At 47.1% G+C, this 19,873-nt stretch overlaps 1 protein-coding gene across 2 annotated transcripts in view; it reads left to right on the top strand.

The window, feature by feature from the left end:
- Window positions 1-19,873, top strand: part of Unc80 (unc80, NALCN channel complex subunit) — a 166,239-nt gene that overhangs the window by 91,702 nt on the left and 54,664 nt on the right. For both annotated transcript variants that reach the window (XM_077700829.1, XM_077700828.1), the window contains exons 30-39: window positions 774-882; window positions 1,709-1,781; window positions 5,939-6,073; window positions 8,832-9,018; window positions 13,806-13,949; window positions 14,243-14,427; window positions 14,681-14,764; window positions 18,048-18,116; window positions 18,183-18,281; window positions 18,861-18,957. In XM_077700829.1, the coding sequence (XP_077556955.1) occupies window positions 774-882; window positions 1,709-1,781; window positions 5,939-6,073; window positions 8,832-9,018; window positions 13,806-13,949; window positions 14,243-14,427; window positions 14,681-14,764; window positions 18,048-18,116; window positions 18,183-18,281; window positions 18,861-18,957 (1,182 nt within the window). The remainder of the gene's footprint in view (window positions 1-773; window positions 883-1,708; window positions 1,782-5,938; window positions 6,074-8,831; window positions 9,019-13,805; window positions 13,950-14,242; window positions 14,428-14,680; window positions 14,765-18,047; window positions 18,117-18,182; window positions 18,282-18,860; window positions 18,958-19,873) is intronic.

Genomic DNA, 19,873 nt, shown 5'->3' with positions numbered 1-19,873 from the left:
CACCTGTGGCATGAGACCGTCTACTAGGGCAGCATTTACCCGTCCCCTGATCAAACAATGCTTTCGTGTGGTCCCTTGAACATCATATTATCGGTGTTCCACAATATAAGATTTCTCTATACGAAGTGAGTGAATCTCTGTCATCTGCCGTTTCAACTGGCAGTGTGTCCACCGGGGGTTGCGGGGCTTGGTAGACTATATCTCGAACAGCCCCATGTGCAACCTTATTGTTAGGCATTGGGGAAGTCCAGTGGAAAAATTTCGTTGCTGTTGAAAAATTTTGTGCAGATCAATTGTGAAATGGGTTTGCACGAAACCATTTTGTGCAAAAATTGCGAAGCCAATGTTTTGGGTCCATTCGAGTTTTGGTTGTTGAATGCCAAAGTAAATTACAAACAAATCTCATAAAATTTTTCAGGTATAGGTGACGGGCACAACTCCAAAAATTTTGATTGGTGTGGGTGGTTGGGCAATGTGGTAGAAGTAGTGAAACAAGGATAGAGAGAAGTTTTAAGGCTCATCTCCAAGCAGGTCAGTACACAAGCCTTTTATTGGGAGGAGATTTAAAAAGCTTTACGATTGAAAACAGGGAACAGCACAAGAAAAGCCAAAGAGGAGCGCAGGCTTCCCTGTGGCTAGAACGCTTGCTGTGTGCTCTTGCGGGGTGCCAGGATTTGAGGCTTGTTATTCTTATGACTTCATGCCCGTAGTCAAGGGCAGCAGGACTCTGGGGCTCAGCTAGTGACCTCATCTGTGGCTTGGCTTTGCTACAGCGGTCGTTTTCATCCTGGCTGCTGTGAAGGCTCCTGAACACGCCTCGGAGCTCCTGGGCCGAGAGTTGAAGAGCGATGACACCACGCAGAAAATCAACGCCCTTCTCAGGTGCGGGGTTTTGTGTCCCTTTGAATGTGCTAGCTTCCTGTTTGGCTGTGGAATGTGCCTGAGGCATCGGGTTAAAGTGAAAATTTCTGAACATGCTTTCGTCAAGTTTAGTCTCATTCCTTATTAAGGGAAAGAAATGTTTTATTACTACTGTTGTTGTACAGTTTTGTCTCTTTGTCTAGGAATGGCATTGGTAAGTTTGTGGACGCAACAGTGATTTAGAGTAGGCAGAGATGATTTAAGTGACCTGTATAAATAAATTGAATAAAGCAGCCCATAATTTGATCTTTCTGGCTCGTTAGTAGAGGTGCCTTAACCTCGAAAAATAAAACACATCCTTGTTTCTTTTTTTCTGGTGCCATTTCCCACTTTTGTTTACCTAGGACACCAAAAGTTTGCTTACATTGTAATCAAACACTCAAACTATGTGACCAGAGATGCTCACCAAGTGACCTCTGTATGAGTGGGGTAGACAACAGCTGCAGACAGAAGGGCAGAGCCGTCTTCCTCGCTTCACCAGTAGGTGTGCCTCACTATGTCCCTTCCCTCATTTTGGTGAAAGCGTCACGCTTACCGTCACCAAAGTGAAATTGACCTGGGAGGTCATCCTTTATTTCATGTGAAATCTGCCATTGCTTGTTTACTAATTCTGACAGTGACAGGTAAACAGCAGGCATGTCAAAAATGACCCCGGCAAAGATGTGCCTTGTTCAGCATTGGTCGCAGATCGAAAGATACCCGACCCGCTGGTGATTCTCCTCTGAAAAAAAATTTTGGTATACTGGCAGAGATGTGCCCTGCAAGCATTTCTGGCCCTGTGTTACAGGTTCCAGTCACTGTGGAAGTTCCGCTATCAGTGCTGGCTGAGGATGGAAGAGGCTGCACACTTAGTCTTCAAGGTAACCACGCCCCTTACAAAAGCTTACAAGGCCCGCAGAGGGAAAAAATTTGAACTAGGTAGGCATGAGCAAATTGGGCATTCAGAATTGACAGCATACCTGGGTGTTTCTGGGTTTAGACGAAGGGACCAAAGCTGTCGATGTTTTGAGGGAGGGGTGCTCTCCCACTCTTTCCTGCTCCGTCAGGCAGATTCACTTTGCACATTCGGCGGAATAGCCTGGCCAGTTTTCAGCTGACGCATCTTTCCGTAGCCAACCTGATTTGGAAGTTTTGCTTGTGCGGGTACCACACTTGGAGGTCTTTCACTTTCATTTAAGTTTAGTGGAAATGGTTTTGACATGCATGGCAGGGGACATTAAACCTACTGGTTCAACCAAGAACTCTCCAGATGGGCAGGATGTCACTTATGTTCACTGGTACTTTTTATCAGTATATAAATGTTTGCAATAATAGTTCGGTAACTACAATTAACTGAATTATGGCCGCACCTCATTCAAGAAGGAAAATTTATTTCACTGTGTGCAGGTGGAGTACGAAGACATTGAAAAGTTGAAAAACAGTCTAATCCACTTATAACTACGTACATTGAAGTGCCACAAAAAAGTCATTGTTATTACCAGTAATTGTTACAACAGGGTTGGGCAGGAAAAGTTACTTCTGTCAGCGTTTAGGGGTTTTCACCCAGTATTTACAAAACAGAAATGTAACTGCATGGCCGACCACCCAGATGTAGTTATGCGTGTGGCAACAGACTCCACAGCACCCCTAGGAAATGCCACCGTCGTTCACAAAGGAGGAAGTGTCCGCGTGAAGTCCTGGACTTTTCCGTTCTTTTTTAATGATTGGGAGATCGCATGTCACTGAAGTGGCATTGTTTTCTGCTTTTTTTAACCTTGGTAATCAACAGTAGCCTAGAGTTTCCCCTTTACCCCACTGCAGCTTTGTTTTACTGTAGACAGTGTTGAAGAGGTGCCCCCTGCCTCTCTTATCTCCTGGGCCAACTAACAGCAAAAGATTAAAGGGGCAGTCAAGAGGTCTCTTCCTTCAGGTACTATAGTGTGGCTACGTTAAAGGCACCAACTTTTGCAAAGTGTTGGAAAGACAGAAGATGCAGCAAATTATTTCGTGCCTGCAGTCATGCCTGGTCACACACAAAATTCACCCGTGATATCTCGCAGATCTTCAAATACATAGTACTACAGTGTAGACCATTTATAACGTAACCGCTTATAGTGCGGGACCGGATATAACGCGGGTTTTTGTGACCACCGGTTTCCCTCCCATAGAACTCAATGCATAAGCATACCGCTTAAGATGCGGTTGGCCGAAGCACAATACCGTTTATAGTGCGGTTTTTCGGCGGGTCTGCTCATCGACCGGCGCAGCTGGGGCGTCGTTTTAGGGTAGCAAAAGAAAAAAAGAAATGATGAAATCGGCCATCTGACGCAGCGCGCACCCCTTGCTCTCCTCTAACTTCGACACAGAAGCAAAAAATAGGCACCCTTTAGTTCGCGCGTACGTGATAACCACAGCTGTCCTTGCTTGATGCACCTCGGAAGATAGCGACCGGCTCCCCGTCCGCGCGTGGCAAGTTGTTTCTATTAATCGTGAACTGCATGGCCCGTTTTCGCACACGAATTGTGCACATCGGCGTTGCGCGTGCGTTTTTTTTTCATGCTCGCGTCTACGATTCCGCGCTCGCGGTGGCGTCTTCGCGTGGCAGTGGGAGGAGCCTGACGACTTGCACCAATGGAAAGACACGCACCTAATGGCGGGAGATTCGAAGCGCTCTGAGCCGGCTAGCCGCGCCGGAGGTGTTTAGGCTAAAGTCCCAAGGGACTTTAGTTTAGGCTTACCACCGCGGTATTTTTTGATGGGCGCTTTCACAAGCAGCGTGGATGGCAGTTTATATTCCACTTTGCGGTCACATTATCATCTTTTCTTGCATGAGCATCTTCGCTTGCGCCTCGTGCGGCATTTCAGCGAGCGGTTAGAAGTGGTCGCTGGAGCTGCCTGCACCGCTTCACGGCCAGTGCCGACGCCATGTTGCCGCCTCTTACTGCGCCGCACACATTACGTCAATTGTATCCGCGCTGGCGTCGCCGCGCCTGCGGCGTGCGCTGCACGTTTTTGCGAGAAATCGCTCCATGCGGTTCACGCTTTAGAACGTTGTGCAGATAAGCCACCGCTCTTCCCGAACAAGCGAGCCGCGTGAAGATTTCCACCACCAGTACGTTGCGCTGATAAGCAGCCGCCTTCGGCATCGTGAACACAAAGTGTGGTTAAAAAAAAAAAAAATCCCGCTGGCCTTTCTTATCATGTTCTGCGGCATCTTCATAGACGCAAAAAACGCAGCCATGGTCTTTCAAAACACAAACACAACGGAAGTTAAAGTCGCACTCGCCGTTTGTAAGACCGCGCTTTTGCAATGTGCGAGACCCGGCAGCAGCGGATGATGTTAAAAATAATACGAAATAAAGACCCTTCCTTCGTTTTTAGGCGCTGTGCGTTTGGGTGATAAAAGATTTAGGATGACTTGAGAGGTAGGTGGCGATTTGGTTGAATTCGCGCACGTTTTGGTTATAGTGCGGTACCGCTTATAGTGCGGATTTTTGCGGCTCCCGCGACATACGTTATAAGCGGTCTACACTGTATATTTTATTAGGCTCATACTGTCGGACGTAATTGTTGGAACCAATAATAAGAAAGATGACCAGTGTAATAAGTGGTTTATTTTAGCATATAACATATAGCAAAGATGATGGTGCCGTTACTGTTCATTGTTGTATCCAATATATTGTTATGACTGGTACTGGTACTGGTACTGGTGGGTTGGACTGTACTTGCTTAGCTAGATCCTGTGATGCATGTTTTCACCCTGCTGATCTGCTCGCTCATATACAGTCTTGTCCTTCTGCAATCTGATATGTTGTCCTTACTACGTGTTTAAAGGGACACTAAAGCTACAATACAAGTTGCTCTAATGATGATGTTTGGAGTTTTCTGGCGCAAGGCCGACTGAGGGCAAAGAGCGCCAGAAATTTTGTGAAATTTACAGCAGTACAAGTTGCTCTAGATTGATAGATTAGCTCACCAAGAACGCGAATATACTGCTCGTACCCGTACCTTTTGCAAAATAAGGTAAAACGTAGCAAAACGTGAACATCGGTGTCGCTGCTGCTGGCCATACCGTGTCACTTGCACTGGAAGTGGTTGTGGTAAATAGTTTCGCAATATGCCTTCACAAGCTTATAAAAACTTAAACTGGATGCTGTTGTAGTGTCATTTGAATGTCAAAGAACAGAAAGTAAGGTAGAAACGATATGATAGAAACCAAGCTGATCGATCACGGGGTCAAACATGTATGTTAATTGCTCTCAAATTGTTTGCCTGAGCAAACAATTTGAGAAAGCTCCACCTGAAAGCTCCACTCAAATTTCACATTAGGGAGTATTGTAATCATTGGGGAATTGCTAAAGCTTCGGTTCTTGTTGGTAAAAGCTTTTGAATTTTTCTTGTGTTTTTTTTTTTGTGGAAAATTTGCGTAGCTTATAAATTTAGCCAAGCCTCGCTATATCAAACAGATATCACAAACTAGTTAAATATAGTTGGAACTTAATACATAAAATTGCATCCCAAACTCTTTAAAAAGCAGTATAAGTGTAATCATGTAACTTTTTGCAATAAAAATATACTCACTTAGGCTCAAAAACTGGTGCAAATTAATAAGGGTGTCCGAATATTTGAAGCTTTGGAATATTGAAGCAAATAACATGATGTTTGTTTTGGCTTCAAATCGAATAGTGGCACCATATGGAAACGTTGAATATTTTTTAGGTATTTTGAAATTTCAAAACCCGGAGGAACAGTTAATTCAGTGAACTCGGATTTGTGAAATTATGCCTCGTTGAAAACAAGAACACATAAAAAAATACATTCTTTACAATGAGTGTGAACTAGTTGGGCACTGGCTGTTTCGCATTTTGAGCACCTGCAATCGACCACTGGAAGTGTAGCAAGTGGCAAGGGTCCTGCTGTGTTTTTTTTTTTTTTTAGTTCTGTTACCAAGCCTTGTGTTGCCAGGCTGCATGTTTGTTTGGAGGCACTGGTGGGCCTTGCAGCTCATTGATCCCCTGCCCGTGCTGCTGATGGGCAGGTGCCGCCCCCGACCATCGAGTTCACTCTGCCGAGCCCCCGCATTGCCCTTGACTGCGCACCCGTGGCCGATCCCCCATGGATGCCTCAAGTGAAGACCAAGGTCGAGGAGGTCACCATCAACCAGGACCAGTCGGTGAGGAGCCCGGGTGTGGCACGCCTGGCTTACACTCACGTTGTGCCCTCAAGCCCCTGCGATCATCGACCTTACCTTTTGGGGAAAAGTTTGCTTTGGTAGGCTTATGCAAAAAATGCTTGACTAAAGAAGCCCTGAAAGGCGTTTTGAGGACAATAAATGAACCAGCGCAATCACTAGATTGGGTGGTCAGCGTCATCTGTGCCAGGTATAACATTTTTACGTGCAGCGGAAAGCTCACACTTTTGTTGCAAAGTTTGTTGCCGGGGAGGAAATGGAATGTACCACGCACCCTAAAAAAGTCCCTGCGCCGTACCATGCAACCCTTCGTGTGGTTTTTGTTACTGTTATACATGGTTAGAACCATGAATAATGTAATGGAGTACTACAACTGCCTGTGTACCGTGTAAACCGAAATATAGGTCGACTTGGTATATAGGTCGACCCCCTACCTTGAGGTGGGAAAATTTGACAAAAAAAATAATTCGGCACAGAAGCGCACACGCAATGTCTATATTTATTTTCGACGTTCGTTCGTCACTGCCACCCACTATGCCTGCCGAAGCCACTCGTCCAAGCTGTCAGAGTCGTCCGAGGATGACTGCTTCTCACTGTCATCTTCAGTGCCGTCGAGCGCATTGCTGATGGAGCACTTCATAGACGCTCGTGCAACTATGTCGTCGGGCATTGACTGCCAAGAGGAAGACACCCAGCTTGACACGATCGCGAGGGATGGTCTTCGCAGCCAGCCCGTAGATGTCTTTTCGTTGTCACCGGCTATCCACTCATTGTACAGTTCATAGAGCCGGTCCGCGGATGGCCTCCACTGTAACCGGCAGCGATCGTGAGTGAAGTTCTCGAACGAAGTCCGCCACTTTATTCTCTAACACGGGGTGCACCGCTTGACGCCCACGGAACAATCAGTTCTGGGGGTTGCACATGCACAGCTTAGCTTTCTGGCTTCGCAAGTACCACACACCTTTCTCCGAAACTCCAAACCGGCATTGCGCCGCCATATTCCCATTCTGCTCGGAGACTCAATCGCCTTCAACTTAAACGCAGCAGTGAACTGGCATCGACTTCCGTCGCTCATCCAGGAGCAGACAAGTACAGAAATGCACGCACACACACACACACACACACAACGAGTAAAAGACGAAAAATAAGAGAAAAGAGAAAAGCAAATAAAGGCTTGATAGTGAGAGATAGCAGTCCGACACAAAGGGTGATGGCAACGGATTACGCTTGCACATTGTTGCCAGACAACAATTTACATTCTCCCAATGACTGCTATATAAGACAAAGGGTGACTTTTGAGCGGATTTTTTTTTTTTGAAAAAAACTCGACCTATATATTGGTTTATACGGTACGTACGTGCATGGCGTCGCCACAACACGGCGGTGCTCGGCATTGGCACGAATGAGCGGTCATTTAATCAATATATAAACCGATGTCGGTTTGGAACGGATGTACGTGCTCACTCTAACAAATTGGGGCGATTCTTTAGTCATTTGATCACATATTTTAAACTCCCACATGTATCAAGACGTGTCGTCGCCGCGAACATGTGGTGACAGGGTCGTTCTCTTTTCGCGTGATCTTTCGGTGTGGTGTGGAAGCATAAAAGTCGTGCCTCATTCCTTCCATCAGCTTCTCCAGCCGTGCGCGGAGTGCAGGATTCATAATAAAATGATAAAACAATGGCCCAAACGGAACGCAGAAAGTCAGATGGCCCCGTCCCAGAGCGATGCTGTGGCGCAGAATATCGCAGTAGCAGACGACACCCGCAACCGGATGTTCTTGCAGATGTCCTCGAAAAGTGAGGCATCATGGGCAGTCGCGCTCACGCGGTGCGAGGAGGTGGACGAGACGAGGGGTAATCGCAGCGCTGGCAAAAATGCAATGTTTTGATTACCAATAACTCCACCACTACTGATTGCTTTAACAAATTTCTTGGAGGGGGTGATTACTAGGGCTTTGATTTACCTGAAAAAAATTACCTGAAAATCTACCTGGAAAATTAAAAAAAATATGTTTATATATCAAAAGAAAAAACTTTAAAGAACATTTTAGAATGTACTAAGTTTTCTTACATAGAGTACAATAGCTCTTCCCTAACCAAATAAATAATACCCTTAATTATTACGTTACCTAGGTGGTTTAAGATGATTGAAGCTGGTGAAGAACTGTTAATACTTTAAATAAATGGTGTTTAATTCAAGGATAAGTTAAAAAAGCCAGGGCCCACATCTGTGGAAAAAAACATCCATTTGAGGTGCCGAACAAAAGAAAAACAGACTCTGGTTTTTAGAACCACAAAATTACTATCATCATCATCAATTGTCTTGAGCCCCTCACTCTTCAAAACACTTCTGAAGCCTCTGCTGTGTGCGTGTGTGTGTGCGTGTGTGTGCCGGTCCGCGAGATGGCGTAGCAACGTGACATATCTCACGGGTGGACGCGCACTGCACGCGGCTTAGGGTTGCACTCACTGGAAGAGAAAAAGGGGGATTGATCCAAAGGGTCCCCACACCTTGCAGAACATTGTATGAAAGATGGCACACGTGAAGCTCTTAGGCAGACAAAAAGGCTTGCACGATGGTGTGGAGTGGCTTGTGACAAACTCATCGGGGCCACAGGGTCTCGGTCCTCAAATCCGATGTTTTATTCCATTTCCCACGCTGGCAGTGTATTCTCATGCACGGTTCTCCCCCAAAGAGCGTTTGTTGGAAACTCTTTGCTGTGCTTTGTGTGCAGAGGTCGTTTGTGACAGCGACACAGACCCGTCGTAAGCAGCAGATGGAGCTCATCCACCGAGCCCTGCAGGCGGAAGAGGAGAAGAAGTGCAACGAGAGGGAGAACTTCCACATCACCTCGGTGGCCGTCAACGTGCTGGCCGCCTACGAGCCGGCCCTGTTCCACGCAGTTGAGGAGCACGAAGAAGGTCAGCCGGCGACATGGGGGCGGCCGCACTCGTGCTTGTGGGGCTCGCTAACAGGCACGCGCATGGGTGCTGCACACCAGCACACCTTGTACACTCCATGCTGGCAGCATCTCTGCGCTCCGCATCAGAACCCTGTGTGCTGTTCTAAAGGCTGGAGGGGTGACACAATGGCAAAACAATGGGCCGGTACATGCCCATGTCGCTCGTATTCCTATCTTCAGCCAGTGTGTTGTGCATATTTGGCTTCTTTGCTGTGTGTGTAGATGCCACGAGCGTGTATGCATGTTTTGCAGCAACACTGTGAACCACCATTTGAACTCTCCTTCAGCCTTTCACACTCTACCTCAGCAGAACTGAGCTTTTCAAGTTTAAACGTGTTGCTACACCCCGTATCTTTCGCAGCTCATACAGGCGGCAGGGCAGAAGTGATCTGAGGTGGACAGAATGTGCACGTGCCGCTGCTGTGGCTGACACTTATTTTCCACTGCTGTTGTCTAGTGTTTGTTCCCCATATCCTCAACTGAGGCTCCAGTCGTGTGAGCAGTGTGGAAGAGAAAGGGACGTGGCATATACTGTATTTACTCGCATAATGATTGCACTCGTGCAGTGTTCGCACTCCTAATGAAAGCTGCCAAAACTTGAATTTTTTGTTTCCTCGCATAATCCTCGCACCCCCAAAATTGCAACGGCAAAAGTCGTCTGCTCGCAAAACCCGCCTGATGCACGCACTTGCCACCACCCCATTCAGTTGAGGGTGCGGTGCATACAGGCATGCCAGGCGCATGGCAGCCTAGCGCCATCTCTGAAACACTACTCACACTGTCGTTGGGCTGGTTCCGTGTGCGCGTTACTGGGTAACATTCGCGCAGCCCGTGGTCGTCCCTTCATTGGAAGAGCAACAGTCAGTCTAATCAGTTTCAGGAGCTCGCTTTCTGCCATGTCGAGGTTTTTTATTGGTTTGTTCTGTGCTAGTTTCAGTGCCACTTCACCATGGGGCAGTATGCCTGTTGCACAACCGCTTTCAAGCTGAAGAATACCAAATACACTATAGAGCATGGCAATCATGCCGCAAGCAGACATTTCGGCACCAGCAAGTTCAGTGTGCACGGCCGGAGACGGCAGCACGAGGAACTGAGGCACTTAGGCGACCAACAAGACGTGCAAAGTTAAAGAAGCTGTGCACTGAGCTGGCTGTCATTCCAGGTGTCCATGCTGCAGCCTTGGGACGTGTCTTTGAATGAGCTGTTCAAGGCGTAGAGTTTCATAGTGATATACCTACTAGAGGGAGGGAGATCTGGCACCACTGTCTGGGCGAGCCCCGCTTCAGCGAGCACTCCGTCATGTACCGGGTGGGCACATTCCACTTGTCCTCGGCATGGCTCACGAACAGGCTGGAAAGTTGGCTCTGGCTGCAAAAAAATTAACATTATTATTGTGGAAGATTAATCAAATTTGTTTTTTTATTATGAAATAAAAGCTGCGAAAAGATTTATTTGTGAGGGATTATTTAGAAGCATAATGCAAGATGAACAAGAAAAAATGTTTCCCTTTTTTTTGCTGATTTTTGCTTTGAGACAAAAAGAAGCCTTGTGGCTAGCCAAGCCAAGTTGGCGAGGGACGTTACTAGCTGCAATGGCGGTGCCCACAACGGCCCGCGATTGCAGCGCCAGATTTCCCTCTAGTATATATATTAGTATGAAACTCTATGGTTCAAAGATAACGTTCGAAAGATGTACGCAGAGTGGATGGCTGAAGGCCAGCACGCTCTGACGCCGGCCGGCAAGATAAGGAGACTGTCGGGGGAGCTACTGTGCATCTGGATATCAGAAACATAAGGAATGATCGCCGCAGATGTCGTTGTCAAGAGCTTCAAGAAAACGGGCGTATTGAATGCTCTGGATGCGACTGAGAACCAACCACTTGGTGTGGGATGGAGACGAGGCCTCTGAAGCCGGCGGGGAATTTGTAGTGACGGCGAGGCAACCATCGGCAATGTTGGCAGCACTGATGCGAGCTAGGACTGTTTACACTTGGGTTCCCCACGATCAAACGCGGGTTAGTAAAATTAGGGGGGTGGCGGCTGACCACAACGAATAAAGTTTTGTGCTTCGGGCCCGTGTTGACCCTGTACTTTTATTATGAAGGTAAGTCCTACTTGGAAATGACTTGGTTATGTATAGCAGGGGTTCTCAAGCATGTTGGTCCCAGGGAACCCTGCTAAGTTCCGTTAAGTGGAACACCCCCCCCTCCCACCATTTTTCATTCCTTCATGCTACATTAACGTCCAATAAATTCAAAAGCAAGCAAGGGTATCGTTTTTTTCCCCCGTCGACTTTACGCAAATGCGTACGCTAGCGGCACCTATCTCCAAACAGGAGAAATGCGCATGGGGGTAATATAAGACCGAGATTCAAGTGCAATAGTTTAACCACGTGGCCCGTTTTCGGAGTCTGGCTGGCTACAAGCTGCTGGCGAGATTTACTGCGCAGCTCGCGCGTTTCTGTTATGCGCCAAGATGTGCTTACTGACACTCGGGCGTGAGTAAAGGAGGTTCCTTAGATCGATCGCACCTCAAGTTCACCATATAAGACTTTGCGACTGCGGAACCAGGAAAAATTTATCAGTGGCTCGCGGAACCCTGAGGAGGGGCCTGCGGAACCCCGAGGTTCCGCGGAATCCACTTTGAGAAACTATGATGTATAGTAATAAGCTCGTTTTTATCACTGAATATTTTTTCCCCATAAAATTATCACATCCCTTAATTTCACACCAATTTTTCTGGGAAAAAAGTGTGAGGATTATGCGAGTAAATACGGTATGCTGGCACCTTTGGCACCTCCCTTTGCAAAGGCGGTGTGATCGTGCCCTGGAGGTTGCACTCTTGGTCACCCTCGCACTAGCAGCCCCACTGTTGGGTTCTGCTGAAACATGCGAATTTAATTCTCCATAAGAAGGGTGGTGCCAAAGAGTTTAAAAATTAATCCCATCTGCCTGCTCTCTGTTGCCTACAAATTATGTTCAAAGGTAATTATCAATCGCATAAGTGCCACTTTGTACTTTCAACAGCCACGAGAACAGGCCAGTTTCAGGAAAGGTTTCTCAACTTTAGACCATATTCACGCGATTAACCAGGTAATTGAAAAGTGTCCCGAGTATAATGCACCGCTGTATATGGCATTCATAAATGGTGAAAAAGAATTGACACAGTGCCCACTCTAGCAGTACTAAAGGAATTATGTGATCACTGCATCGATGAGGTATACATTGCACTCTTCGAAGGTATATATGTCAGATGCACAGGAACTATACGGCTTCATCACAGAACTTGTAAATTTCCTATAAGAAAGGGTGTCCAGCAAGGGGACTCAATATCGCCACAGTTACAGCCTGCCTGGAGGGCGTGTTCAGAAAGCTTAAGTGGAGGAAAACCAGGATGCGAATCAGTGGGGAATATCTGTCACATAAGTTTATTTATTATTTGTTTAGTACCCACAGCACCTTGCGGCATTACAGTGGGGGGGAGGATGCACAAAAAAAGAGCACTCGCAAGAAGTACTTATTAGCAAGCAAGAAAGCAAGTTACAAGAAAAACGCATATATACATTTCAAATAGCCCAAGACATGCCATGTAAAAATACCGCATTATTACAATAATTAAGAAAAAGGCACTCGCAAGTACTTTACACAAGGGGAAATGGAAGGTTCAAATAACGACGAAGCAATACAAAGGGCGTATAACATTTTCGATAGCCCTCAGACACACCACGTGAAAAGACGGCATTGGTACGATAAACGAAAAACTGTGTGTGTTGCGAGGCTGCAAAAACACAATTCCTATATTACTAGAAGCAATTACAGAACAGTGAGCGCACTTGACAGGTGATTTGAGGAAGCAGTAGAACTTGCGCTGTAGCAAAAAAAAAGTTTTGCAGGCGACATTGTCCTGTTCAGTCAAAGCAGCCAAAATTCCCAGCGCATGCTTTGCCAATGGTGCTCTGAAAGTATGACTGCAGGCTTAAAAATAACGCAGTGTCTGGAGTTACGTCCGACGGAACCCAAAATTGAAAACTAGAGTTACGTCCAACGGAACTTTAGGCCAGTTTTTAGGGGTACGTCCGTTGGAACCTATAATTGAAAACTAGAGTTACGTCCGGCGGAACTTTAGGCCAATGTTTTGAGTTACGTCCAGTGTTACTTGAAGCACACAAAAAAAATTTACAGCTAACGGCACCAGCTACTGTGATGCTCTATATGTGTAGTCTATACGCAACATTATTGAAATGGTCGCTTGTACGATAAATGATGTCAAATTCGGAAACACAAATGCTGCCGCTTTACAGCCAAACCGGTTCCGAATGAGTAAATCATAGGTAACATGTTCGACAGCGCCGGCTCCCCATTGGTCGAGTGGTCAGGAACGTGATATAGGCGCCCACATCGCTGCAGAGGTGTGGGCGCTGCAGAGGAAACTTAGATCGGCGCAGTGGGCCCTGGAACATTGAATGCTAGGCGTCATGCTGAGGGACAGGAAAACAGCCGCCTGGATTAGGGAACAGACCAAGGTGGAGGACCCTGTAGTTCAAATCAGGCGAAGGAAATGGGCATGGGTGGGTCACGTAATGCGAATGAGGGACAACAGGTGGACCATCCGTTTGACTGAGTGGCTACCACGCATGGACTCGGCTAGCACTCGACAGGCATGGCTGGAGATCTTTGGGAGAGGCCCTGCAGTGGCATGGGGATGATGACTTAAGCATTGCGGCGCCTCGTGGCCCTCGTGGTTGCAGGGGACGAGGACCAGGCAGCGGAGCGGCTGTCGGCACACCCCGTGCAGGTGGCCCATGCCCTGTTCCCCTCGTGCCTCTGCTCGGCCGCAGTCTACATCATCAACCTGCTCAACGATGCCGAGGTCAGCACCGATGGAGTCGCAGGTGGGCCTCTTCACTCTCGGCCTCCTCTCGCTGGAGGGCCTTGACGAGGTCAGCGTAGGCAGTGTGCATGCGTCTAACCGGGAGATTGTCATCACCGGGCATTCTGCTTTGTCACACCGGAAAGGTGAAGCCTTGCGCTGCGTTACCTTTTGTTCCCAGAGCAGATGAACGTGGGGAGGTAAAGCGAAGAGGCAAGCGCCCAACAGCAGCATAACAAGGGGGGCTTGAAATGAGTGTGGTCGGCAGAGCGTGTGTGGTCTTGAGGGGAGCAAGCGAGGGGGCCCCTTGTGCAGTGTACGAGGTGGCGTACCAGGTGATCTGGCACTGCCTGGTGGAGGACACGGCGCTGTTCCTGCGCCACTTCCTCGAGAGGCTCACCCGGGAGAAGCCGGACAGCGTTATCCAGATCTTCCGCCGCCTGCTGCGCTTCGTGCCCCGGCTGCCCACACAGGCCGCGCACACCCTCTACAACTACCTGGTGGGTGCATGGCGGCACACTCAGGGCCCCTCTCACCAAAGATTGAGCACAGCATGTCGTAAAGTGCAGGGGGTGGCAGTCATAGTACATAGTACACTGCGGAAAACTTGATCACAGCACTCCTCCAGTTTCACCCGAGTCCTAAGCACACTGTCAGCGTTAATTCTACGGAAAGGCAGTTTTGTCGGAGCATTGGTGTTGACATTTTTGCTCTTAGTTTTATCCTCAGCAGTGCTCGGTGTTCCTTTTTCAGGTTGGCTACATCATGTTTTACATTCGAGCGCCCGTGGAAGGGGGAACTGAACTTATTGCCAATGCCATTTCCATACTTTGGCTGGTAGGTGCTGTATTTGCTGTATGAATGTGTATTAACTGAAAGTGTACAGTAGCCGACTGATTTTTCGGACCTGGAGCGGAACTAAAAATAATCCAAATGAAAGAGCAGTTTGAAAAATTCGAGAGTTATTACTCCTATGGGACAACTGGCAGTTCTTCGGGAAAGTCCGAAATATCCAGCAAGTCCGAAGTTTCGGAGCGGGAAAAAATGGTCGGCTACTGTAGTAATCACTAATGGAATGAGTGCTTCCCTCGATGCATTAGCCATTACTAGGGGTGTGCGAATATCAATTTTTTAATTTCGAAGCGAATTCGAATAATAAAAACAAAGTTCGAATCGAATCGAATATTTTTCGAATATTTTTCGAATACGAATACTTATTGTTTTTTGTAAAATTAATTTTTTCACCATCTAGAGACACAAAAACTGCAACTTTATTGCTCAACAAATCATACAAAGTAAAATTAGGAATTACACAATACTATTGCACTCAACAGGTTAAGGTCTGCACTCACTTAAATGTTAACATGGAGAAAGGTTAACTGCTCGACATGTTTGGGGAGCAGTGACAACCTCCTGCTCGTCACGACTGCACCAGATACCGAAAGCAGCCGCTCACTTGAGACACTAGTGGCTGGCATGCCCGAGCCCGTGCTCATTGCCGCGCGCTGATACAGTAAAATCTCGATGATACTAATCTCGCGGGACCGCAAAAAATATTCGTATCATCCGAAATTCGTATGAACCAACACAGACCAAAAAATTGAGCGCTGAAAAAAGTTTTCGTTTATTTCTTCTCTTAAAGTTTTCGTTTATTTCTTCTCTTACTTTCGCGTGAAGAAGTTCGTGATTCTTTCTGCTTTTTTTAACCCCCATGTCGCAAAGCAGTCCTGTCTGGAGCACGTAAAGCTTCGTGCTCGTCTCCTCACTCGCTGTGCCCAAGCTCGCTACATGCCGCAACAGTCAAGCGTGAACCGCATGGTGCGTTTTTGCACGCGATTCGCTCGCCTCGGCTCTGCGAGCGCTGTATTTTCACGCCCGCATCGACGATTTCGCGCCCGCGGTAGCGCCTACCTCGGTCAGAAAATGACGCACGACACGTGCGGCAGAATGGAGGAGCCTTCAGACTACTTGCGATGAGATCGAGACAGCCGGCTTGGCTCCGCCGGAGATGGTTAGGCTTAGCACCCCGGCAAATATTTTACGGGCGCTTTCTAGCGGCGCGGATGATGTTTTGTAGTACCGTTTTCGCATGCATTATCAGCTCCTTCACCGCACAAGCAACTTCGTGTCTCCCTTGAGCCGCATTTTCAAGAGCGGTTAGAAGCGGTCGCTCGAGCGCCCGCGCCACTTCGCGGCTGGAGCTGACGCCATGTTGACGCCGCCGGCCACGCCGCGCGCAGCGTGGGGGTGGTTTCCCGGCTGTGTCAGCGCGTGTTGGGCGTGTGCAGAGCGTTTTCGCGAGCAGAAAACAACAGCCCGGCCGTTTCTGGAGAAACAGTGGCAAGTGACAAACAGGGGAGCGAGAGCCATCACTTGCTCGTTCGGTAGTCGGGTGCCTCGCCGGCTCGTTCGTATCTTCCGCCGGGCCGCCCAGGGGCGGTATTCCCGTGTTTTGTCCCTTTTGTGTCCCTTTCAAAGTGTCCCTTTTGAGCGAGCCCTGATTGGCTAAAAGCGAACACCCGGATGTGACGCCATGCAAGCACGGCGGAGCTATGAGCCGTGGCTACTCGGAGCAGACGATTTGGAGCAGACGGTTTTTCGTCGCAGTTCGCTCGCGGAACAAAAAACACATAAAAGATACTCTGCTACGGTTTCACTTCTTTAAAATGCGTTTGCAAGAACAGTTACGCTATTTGAATAAAAGGCCCACTGCTTAACCGGAAGTACGTCACAATGAAAGGGACGCAAAAGGGACGTTTTCGAAAGGGACATTTACGAGAATACCGCCCCAGGTCCGTTCGTAACAGCCAAAATTTTTCCCATTGCAAACAATGCAATTTCGCCTGGACTTTTCGGAAATTCGTATCATCCCGAAATTCGCACCCCAAGAATCGTATCACCGAGAGTCCACTGTAACTACGAATAAACAGCGATACAGTCTGCGAAAGCACGTACCGTTCGCTGTGTATATGCTTCGCGACTTTGCTGCTGAGACACGCTCTAAATTTATTATTTTTTTTTTTTTGTTTTGGGTGGTTCGAATATTTCGAACCATAAATGTGTCGTTCGAATCGAATCGAATACCAAAAAATTCGAATCGAATATTCGAAATTTCGAATATTCGCACACCCCTAGCCATTACAGTTCTCTTGGATGCTCTCTTTTCTTTTTTTTTCTCCCCATTACACTGTAATGAGCGCACCCCAACCCTTAGACAGAGAAAGGTAGGCATTTCTGTTGAAACACCTACCTCCAAGGTGGCCACGTTATCTGCAAGCCATAAAAAGCTTCCTTCATATTTTCAGTGGACACTGTGCCAATCAGTATTGGACTAATTTTGACAAGTTACGATATCCATTCAGTTGGGCCTTGTTTTTAAGTGTCGAGAGTGAGTTTCTGATAAACTTAGTTTTTTCTTAATTCATATAAACTGAAAAAATAGTGGGCATGCATTTTAATCTCGTATAACGAACGCGCTCTCCAATATGCGTAAATGTCTTGGCAGCAAATGTGTACTTGCAATTTAGAAGTGGCGAACCTTCTGTGTGAGTGCATCAGCATGCTTACAAAAGCTTCTTAAATTAGTTGTACTACCGTTCAGAACCGTGCGAGTTGGCGTGCATTCATGATAGCAGTGCAATTCCGACAGGTTCGGCTGTCTTTTCTAAACTCTGGCTTTTTTATGTATTATGTGCGGCAAAACTGTAAAAAATAAAACAAATAAAAAAGCAAAACACCCATAGCATACACAAAACAAGTATATTTCCCCTATGTTTTGCAGCTTTCCAGACACTCACAATCATTGTTGGAAGCCACTGGTCTGTGGAATATAATGTGCCATTTTTCAACTTGAGGGATAAACGTAGGAGGCTTGAACTGCAAAAATTTGTGATACATGTTTGAAGCCCTGGTGAAGGGCCTAGCAGGGGCGCATGGTGTCAGCATGTGTCGTGTGCATGCGTTGATGTGTAGCCAACATGTTGTTTGTCGTTGGCAACAGTATTCTTTTCCCAACACAGCATGCTTTTGTGCTCCTGCCTGGTGCATTTTTTGATGATGAATCTTTTGAGCTTTGCTCTTTCTGACAACGCTATAATCTGTTGGTATTATTTTATGCTAGATTGTTCCAAGTGTTCACGGACTGTACTTGAAGGACCTCAAGCAAGTACTGAGGAAAGAACAGTGCGATGTGAGTAGGCGTTGACCTTGGGAATCGCGTGAGGGGACCTAAGCGAGGTCTTTCTGTCCTTTCCAGGCTACCCTGCTCATCACGGCCAACGTCCCAAGTGCCAAGAAAATCATTGTGCACGGGCCTGATGCCGGCGGCATTCCATCACAGTTTCCGATTCATGAGGTGCCCGCGGGATTTGCTGTCCCAGCATCGTTGTTTGTTCTTTACACGAGATAACTGAATCAAATTGAAGCGCAGTACACGCAGTAGAAATGCCAAGCTGGCTGATGGAGCCTCTTGCTGGAGGGCATTGGCTCCAATAAGGACAGGCCTGCACCTTTCTGGGCTGATTAGCACGTCTATGTACTCAAGCTTTCAATAGACAGGGGGGGAGGGGGGGAGGGGGGGGGGATTTTGTTGCTAGTGTTCACAACATGTCTCTATATCTATTTTGCTGTTGGCTTAGTTTCCCACGCTCTGAGGCTTATATACAGGGTAGCCTAGAATTTCAACACTGGACAGACAAACAGAATTGACAGCGCACTATTCTGCTTGTCCTGTGTTGAAATTCTAGCCTGACCCGTATATAAGTTACTGTGAACCAACTAGCTCAGACTCTGCTTATCGCACTAACTTTGAGGCAATACCTCCACATGTTCAGCCATTGCAGTGGCAAAAAACGGGTCATTTCCTTTTTTCCGTTTCCCCCAAAGTGCCTTCTTTGCCCCCACCACGCAAACAGTCTCGCTTTGTCTTTCCCAGGACACCCAGTTTCTGCACATCCTTCAAGACAGTCTGGACTTTTTCGGCATTGAAGAGAACCAGCACAACTGCTTCTTTCTTGTCGACACAAAAACAAGTATGCACATGTGCACAATTGTGTGTTTTAGTTGCAATGCGTTGGTTCAAGCCTGTACAGCTGTCTTTCTTATTAATTAACATACTGTACATAAGGGTGAAAACATTTAATTGAAGAGAAGCGTTCCGCTTGCTGGTACAAAGCCGTGCCTGATGTACTGGCGAATAATGTGGTGGGGGCACAGTGCCCTACAGGAAGCCAATGGCACGCATAAAAGTGAGGCGGCTGTGTGCATACAGTGGAACGTAGTTAACTTTAACAGTGGTTGGAAAAATATTCATGTCAGGAAAGTTTGCAAAGGATAATTTGGCTTGTAATTGACACTAAGGGAAACATCATAAATTGTGCACAATTTCAAAAATTTGAACTGAAATAACAAAATTTTATTGCACGCTACATTTTCTTCCCGTGAAAAAACGCAGGAATCATGAAGGGGCCGTCAAGACTATACAGTCAGATCTCGATATAACAAATCACGTGGGACAGCCCAAAATCGTTCATTATTTTGAAATATCGTTGTAATGAAAGTCTTGCGATTATAGGCCAGTGCTCAAACCTAGGAGTGAAAATGACGTACCTTGGCAGTATACTACACATGTGCAGACAAGCAAACTCCCAAATCAAAATGTTTCACTCGCATCAAAGCAGCTTTATTTGAAGAAACCACTTATTTTCTTCTGGTAAGGGCAGCGTGCATGACAGATTCAACTCTGCACAATACCTCATCGGATACATTGCACTGAGCGATGAAAGTGTGGACTTTGTTCATGTGCACTAAAACGGGAAGCACACACTTTCGTTGCAAAGTTTGTTGCTGCGTTCCCGCCCTTTCCTGCATGCTTTTGGGTACCGCCATGTTCCGGCATGTACTTCATCGATTCTCCTACGTGCATCACGAAGCAGACATCTTGCAATT

This window comes from Haemaphysalis longicornis, unplaced genomic scaffold, assembly GCF_048455015.1.
Source record: "Haemaphysalis longicornis isolate Haplotype H1 unplaced genomic scaffold, Haemaphysalis longicornis Haplotype H1 scaffold_2, whole genome shotgun sequence".
NCBI classification, from domain to species: Eukaryota; Metazoa; Arthropoda; class Arachnida; order Ixodida; family Ixodidae; genus Haemaphysalis; species Haemaphysalis longicornis.
This window is presented reverse-complemented; position numbering and strand designations above follow the sequence as displayed.